General features: G+C 38.8%; 1 protein-coding gene across 1 annotated transcript; it reads right to left on the bottom strand.

Annotated features, from left to right (window-relative positions):
* Window positions 1-424: 424 nt before the first annotated feature.
* Window positions 425-3,544, bottom strand: LOC129948274 (serine/threonine-protein phosphatase 2B catalytic subunit 2-like). The gene has a single exon (XM_056059207.1). It carries the CDS (start codon window positions 3,033-3,035, stop codon window positions 1,386-1,388), a length of 1,650 nt encoding a protein of 549 aa, XP_055915182.1. The 5' UTR covers window positions 3,036-3,544; the 3' UTR covers window positions 425-1,385.
* Between the last annotated feature and the right edge of the window lie 4,036 nt (window positions 3,545-7,580).

The following is a 7,580-nucleotide window of genomic DNA, read 5'->3' as shown; positions in this document are numbered from 1 at the left end:
CGAATTGACCTTACGTATAAGTCTGATATCGTTAAAACGATTAGATTTCTCAAAAAGCGAAGAAATGTACGCAGATAAAAGAATTTTAAATTTCCATGAACAAATATAACAAATGCAATAGTGATAGTGCGTATACGCTTGAGTGTACCACTTTCTTTTTTAGAACAGATGTCGAATTGTATTATTAACCTTTTGTTAACTTCAAATAGAGGATTGAAACTAAAAATCGAAATAAGAAAATTTGTCACTAAATAAATAATAAATACATACATACATATTTGTTTTTCAGATTAAGAACAACCTAAGTTGCTAACGATTTTTGTTCGGTAAGGAAAAAATTAAAGGAACACGAACTAAGACGAACTAAGCGTTCTTGGACAGCTTAAATTGATTCTGCAATGATCAAATAAAAACAATAAACAAATAAATAAAAATGAAGAAATTATTATAAATCTTTAATAAAGCCAGTAAAAAAAAGATTGCACTACATTTCTGGATACATTTTTGTTTACCATTGTCTTTTAGAAAACAGAAAACTTGAAAAAAATGATTTTAGCTAATTGGCCTATTTTGTTTGTTAATTATATCTTATATTTAAATAACATCATAAATATAATTTGAGTTTCTTAAATATGTTCTGGTTGCGGGGGTGTGTGTAACATACTGGAAAGCATGTGCCTCTCTCTCGCTTTCCCTCTCTCTTGCTCTGTCTTCCTGTAGGCGATTGGCGCGCGCTTTCATTTTATATTTAACTTAATATTTTGCATGTTAATGTTTTATGTACTTAAGAGTTTTTGTTAGTTTTTTTTTTGTATTTTGTTTGTAAATTTAAATAACTTTTTTTTTTATAATATATATAATATGTCTATAGATTTGTTATTTTATATACGATTATGTATATAAGCATTTTTTTTTGTTTTCTTTAAAGGTAAAAATTTAGCTAGAGAAAAAATCTAAAAATACACACTTTGCTTTCTTTTTTGTTTTATTTAAAATAAATTAATGAAATTGTATACATCGATAAAAAATGATAGAACATAATACAAAAATAAAATATTTATTAAAACAAAACAAAAGAAAAGAAAAAAAAATTAAGTTTTAAATTAAAAAGAATCTTAAATTAAAGTTATTTTAAGGAACACCAACTTCTGATAAAAATTTTATACGAAATAACTTTGTTTTTTTTTTGTTTTTAATAAAATTTTGTTTTAAGGACACAAATTCGAAACTGAGAGAAAACCTTTTATCTTTATCAATATTTTCCTAAGTTTATGGTAAGAAATGTATATATAAAAAATTAATAAGAGTAATAAAGTACAGTATACCCCGAATTCACAACAATGAAACACGATTTGCTTACTGGAACTTCAGTTATGCTAAACTAATTACCCATTGATGGACTGCTGGGTTGTGGACTTCTGATCGTCTATAGGTGTGGGTGGGGCATCCCTTCTTGGTGGCATTCGCTCATTGATGGCGTCTAGACCCTTTGCCTCAGCAAACGATGTGATTTTGTGGTTGGGTGAAAAGCCTTGCATGGCGTTTTTCAGTGACTGCTTGCCACCGGAAAGTGCACCCAAGGGCAGGGCTCCAGTTGGGGTGAGTCCTTTCAATTGCAATACGGACTCAGACTCCTCTCGCAGAACAGAGAAGACGCGTGCCATTTTACCGATGGCACGGATCTTATTGCGGATGACTTCCTTGCGGAGGGCAGCGTCTTCGGCATCGGTTAGTGGATCCTCATCACTTTCAGTCATCAGCTCGTCGTCCGAGCATATGTTGAGGACGTTGACTAGCATCTCGGTGACCTTTTCACCTACAAACGGCAAAGACCAAGTGAAGACGTCCATGAAGTTGGGCAGCCAGTAGGGATGGGGTGAGCAGTTGAACTGCCGGATGTTCATTACATTGTTCTCGTACTTAAGAACGGCCGCTTTGTTATTGTAGACATCCAGGTAATTGGGTGCGGAAAATATCGTGATGAGTGAGGGAAAGCCAGTGGTTTGGCTTTTGCGATACATTCGGTAGCCGGCGTCTTGCGCCTCGTGAGCTCGTATAATCGAGAGCAAATTGTTGTTCTGGAGAAAGTCACAACATGCGGCATAACTGTAAAAGTACGAGCAGCCGCGGACCGAGTTGTGAGTGTAGAATTCGGAGTTCTTTTCATTGCCGAAGTCCTCCAGAGGATCGGACCAGAGGAGATCACACATGGGTCCGAATGCTGGTGGTTCTTTGAACCGATCCAAACGACGAATGTCCTCGAGTTCGTGAATCTCCGGCGAGAGCCCACCATGGACACATAGGAATTGTTGATTCATCAGAGCTGCCAGAGGCAAGCAGTCGAATGCATCCATGCAGGCATCGTACACGCATTCTGAGTACTTTATCTTGCATTCTTGTTTGAAGGTGAAATACTCCGTCAAATGACGGCACTCGTGGTTGCCCCGCAGTAAAAAGAGCGTCGTGGGGTAGCAAATTTTCAGGGCCCACAGATACAACACACACTCGATACTAAAGTAACCTCGATCAACGTAATCGCCTAAGAAGAGGTACTTAGTGGAGGCCGGCGATCCACCGACCTCGAATAACTTCATGAGATCATAGAATTGTCCATGTATATCGCCGCAGACCGTAACTGGTGCTTCGATTTCGATCATAGTCTTCTCCGATCGCAAAATTGCAGCACCTTCGCGGATGATACGTAACGCTGGCGCTTCCTCTATGCGACCTTCGAGTATAAAGTGCTGCTTGAGGACATCGGGTTGAGGCTTACCTGTCCTGGCATCGAATATCTCAGCAATGGTCAATTTATGACTGGGGGGAAATGGCACACTATCTACTACGCGGTCCTTAGTTCCTGTTAGCGAGGCTTTTTTAATTATCTGTGGCTGAGCTCCATCTGGGGTCGATGGTTCATCGTGTTTTGGTTTTGCTGCCGTTGCCGTCTGATTTGATTGCTGAGCTGAATATTGCGATTGACTAGCCCCAGCAGTGGCGGCCTGGTTTTGGCTCGATTGATTATTTGACGAAGACATTTCCTTCACAAATTAAGTCCACTTCGGGATCTATTTCTGCGTGACAAAAAAAAATGTTACTTTCACTCGAATAATTATTACTTATTTCTCCTCCTCTGGCTTTGACTGAGGTGATCGACGTCTTCGGTCGTCGGGGGATGATGTTATGATGATGATGGTGTCGCAACTTTGATGATTACCACTGAATTGCATGAAAAAATAGTTTTCCCGTCTTCCAATTAATTTTATTTCAAGAAGACACACTAAAGGTACACAACTGGAGAAAACCAACACTTTTTTAGTTGCGACTTGCGAGCACTTTTTTACAGAACACGTCGAAGAAAAAATCAATTTTTTCACTTTTTGTCTACAACATTTTTGTGTTGTAAAACTATTGCAGCTTTGTGGAGTTTTTATTTTTGATTTTAAAAGTTTTCGAATTTCGTTTTTAAATTGTTTTAAAGGTTTTTTCTTCAAAATTTCTTTGGAAATGGAAATGAACTATATTTGTCAAAAAAAGAAACTATACCATAATCTTCCAAAGTTGGCTGTCAAAGTTTCGTTAAGAATTTTTCTCAAACTTACCTTAATAAAACAGGGATGTGAAATTAAAAATATGTAACTATGTGATTGAAGGGTTCACAAATAAACTAAGCGGGATGATCTATTATACCCTATTTACACTTATCTTATTCTGTAAAAATAAAGAAAAATAGAATGGAGCATTTGAATACATAAAACGCAATTATGGCATACCTACATTACGGCACTTCCGTACCAAATGTCATTGAACTATTAAAACTCAAAGTACTGAAAGTCTCCCAATATAATATTATTATTTGTTATCTGGTATACCAAGATATGTCATTTTGCGAGATGAATAAAGTGAAAAAGTAATATTATTATTTCATGGTGCTTATGCAAACTTCTGATGGAAAACAATTGAATCTACCAAATCATCACCTAGTTCGAGTTAGTACATATTTCAAAATCCTTACAAATTTCTTGTTAAGTAAAAGTTATGTGTAATGTGTCTTGTGTCACTGTCAAAAATCTGTAGTTTGGTATAAAATTAAATGTGCTACAATTGAACAATGCTTACAAATTATTGGATTTTATTGTCAAAATGAGTGCGAAAGTTACAATTTTTGGTCGAAAAATTGTGTTCAGCCAGAAAGTTAATTTCTGGTTAAAAGGATGGATTGAAGAGCAATTAGAAGCATCACAAGAGCTATCAATGCATGAAAAAAAGATACTGTTTGGTGAGTACTATGAGGTGTCGGTATCATTAGGCCGTATTTCCCTTAAAGATGATGCGAATCGAGACATTACTGTGCATTGTGAGCAATACAGTACAATGAGAACAAAATTTTTGCTCCAAATACAAGAACTTGACTTGCATGACATGTGATTTCAACAGACAATTAATCAATTGAGAGGGGAGTTTAGTGAACACTGTATTTAACGCTTGGAATTTTTTTTAGTAGGACTTAACGCTAATGTCTACAGCGACAAATCCAATTCGATTGACTTACTGATATCTAACATTAAAACATTTATTTGAGAGATAAAATAAATAAATAATTTGGGTGGCGTAACAGTCCGTTGATAACTAGGGCCTAGTGACTTACAACTCTCAACCATTCCTGTGTGCGAGTAATGGTGTCAAGAATGTAGGGGATCAACAGTTAATATGCCGAATCCGGACGGCTAATTTGAGAAAGCGCTTTTTCATAACTAGAGACTGCTATGTCCTTTTCCGATCGAGTCTCTAATAACCTCTTAAGAAGTCCTATGCTGCCTGCATTAAGCATTGAAAACCAGTGGCAACATTGCCTTGCAGCCATCAGAGATGCCGCCTCTGAAGTGCTAGGTTTCACACGGCAACCACAGCGAAACCTCTGGTTTGACGACGAATGCCGGCAAGAACACACAGCGAAACAAGAGGCATACAAAACGGCGCTGCACAAAAGGACCAGAGTTGCTCGCGAGCTCTACGAGCAGAAGAGGAGAGAGGAACACCGGCTTCTTAGATGGAAAAAAGGAGAGCATGCGAAGCGCGTGATCGAGGAGAAAGAGGGATGTCACAACAGGAATGAGGTTCGTAAATTTTACCAAAAGGTAAAAAAAACTCCCAAGGGTGCCGGCCTCGAACCGAAGCCTGTAAAGACGATCAGAGGAACATTATAGTAGAATCGCACTAGATGCTGAGAATATGGAAAGATCACTTCTCCAAATTATATAACGGCGATGACGAACCGAATTCCGCTGTAAGGGAGATAGAACCACTCAACCTAGGCGACGCAGATCAACAATTCCGCCAACCCGACCTTAAATAAGTGAAGATAGCTATATATGAAGATAGCTATAACAAGGCTGCTGGAGCTGACGGCATCGCTGCCGAACTATTCAAAGCAGCAGGCGATGACTTGGTAGGGAGCATGCACCAACTGATCTGCAAAATATGGTCGGAAGAAAGCATGCCCGATGAGTTTAACCTCAGCATAGTGTGCCCGATACCTAAGAAAGGAGACCCTCTAAACTGCGCCAACTACAGAGGCTTCAGTCTCCTTAACATTGCGTACAAGTTCCTCTCTGCCGTATTATGTGAACGTTTGAAACCATTCATCTACAACCTGATTGGTCCTTATCAGTGTGGCTTCAGACCAGGAAAGTCCACTATCGACCAAATATTAACACTACGGCAGATCGTGGAAAAAACCCAGGAGCTTCAAATCGATACCCACCACCTCTTTATCGATTTTAAAGCCGCGTATGACAGCATCTAGAGGAAGAGCTCTACCGAGCAATGTCTAGTTTTGGCATCCCTGTTAAACTTATCCATTTGTGCAGAATGACGACGGAGAATGCACGCTGCTCTATCAAGGTCCGAAAAGATCTTACCGATGCATTTGATGTCAAAAAAATTTTAGAAAAGGCGATGCACTGTCATGCGACTTCTTCAACATCGTTCTGAAAAAAATGTGGAAAACTCAACCGTTAACACTAGAGGCACAATCTTCCAAAGCTCCATCCAACTACTCGGATACGCAGATGATATCGACATAATTGGAAGATCAAAGCGTGATGTCAGCGGAAGCGAAGAAAATGGGTTTAGTGGTCAATGAGGGCAAGACCAAGTATATGCTGTCTTCAAAAAAGGACACTGAACAACCATGGACAGCTATAACTTTGAGGTAGTTAAGGACTTTGTCTACCTAGGCACCGCTATTAACACAGACAACGACACCAGCGCTGAAATCAAACGATGAATAACTCTTGCAAATCGCTGCTTCTTTGGACTTAGAAGGCAATTGAGAAGTAAAGTCCTCTCTCGAGCATGTAAAATCATCATCTATAAGACACTCATCATTCCGGTTCTCATTTATGGCGCTGAGGCCTGGACCCTGTCAAAGAAAGATGAGAGCGTCTTAGGATGCTTCGAGAGAAAAATTCTTCGGGTGATTTTTGGTCCCGAATGCATAGATGGAGAATGGAGCAGAAGATATAATGACGAACTGTACAGGCTGTACAGCGACACTGACCTAGCTAGCAGAGTTAAAGTCCAACGGCTTAGATTGCTAGGTCATGTAGAGCGGATGGACATCAACGCTCCCGCCCGGAATGTCTTTGAAGCCAATCCCCGAGTAGAGGAAGACCGCGACTCAAGTGGCGCACCCAGGTGAGAGAGGACCTCAACCAACTTGGCGTGCGAAACTGCATGTTGGTTAAGACCCAGGTCCGCCCCGGACTACCTTAAGTAAGTAAGTAAGTAAGTAAATAACTTTTTCATAACAAGAGTATTTCTTGGAGAATTTGTCAATTCCTCGCAATGATGGACAGTACCCGTGAAAAGACTTTAGATGGCATAGGCAGGGATCGAACCCTAGACCTCTGGCATGACATTCCAAGACACTTTTTTTGTTAACGCACTAACCATCATGCCACGGGCACTACTATTTGAGAGATACAAGCAGAAATATTAGAAAGTGTATTCCAAAATTATACTAATCGACTGGCACAGTCACATTCAACATTTACATAAAATAATCTTTATCAGCGCTTATTAGTCTAATATCGTTTACCATTGTGGCTCAACTTTCCATTACCACGAATTTCAAAATGCTGTTTGTTTTATTTGCTAGACATGTGCAAATAATTAATAAATAGCAATTTTAGAGCGAGGGAACATTTATTTCTATTTTAAATAAATTTTCAAAGTTCACTTTTTCACACACAAAATTCGACAAAATGGTTGATTTTGATATTTCTTAACCGTTTTTTGTTCAGTGTTGGCATACTTGCTTTTTTGTTTAGGAAGTACTTTCAAAATACCCAAAATCACACCCACTCTAAATCCTATAGTGATCCCAAGCAAGGGGATTTAAGGGGGGAATGAAGTATCCATTGATTTCTCAAAAAATACTATTTCTCTCAATATCAAAATTAAACTTCTTATGGAAAGACCCTATATAGCGTCATGGTATCACTTTTAACAGCCCTGCCTCAAGTGACTAATGAAACTACATCTACGAACGCGCCCTTCTTGAGTCATGACGATTATAC

This window comes from Eupeodes corollae, chromosome 2, assembly GCF_945859685.1.
Source record: "Eupeodes corollae chromosome 2, idEupCoro1.1, whole genome shotgun sequence".
In the NCBI taxonomy this organism is placed as follows: domain Eukaryota; kingdom Metazoa; phylum Arthropoda; class Insecta; order Diptera; family Syrphidae; genus Eupeodes; species Eupeodes corollae.
This window is presented reverse-complemented; position numbering and strand designations above follow the sequence as displayed.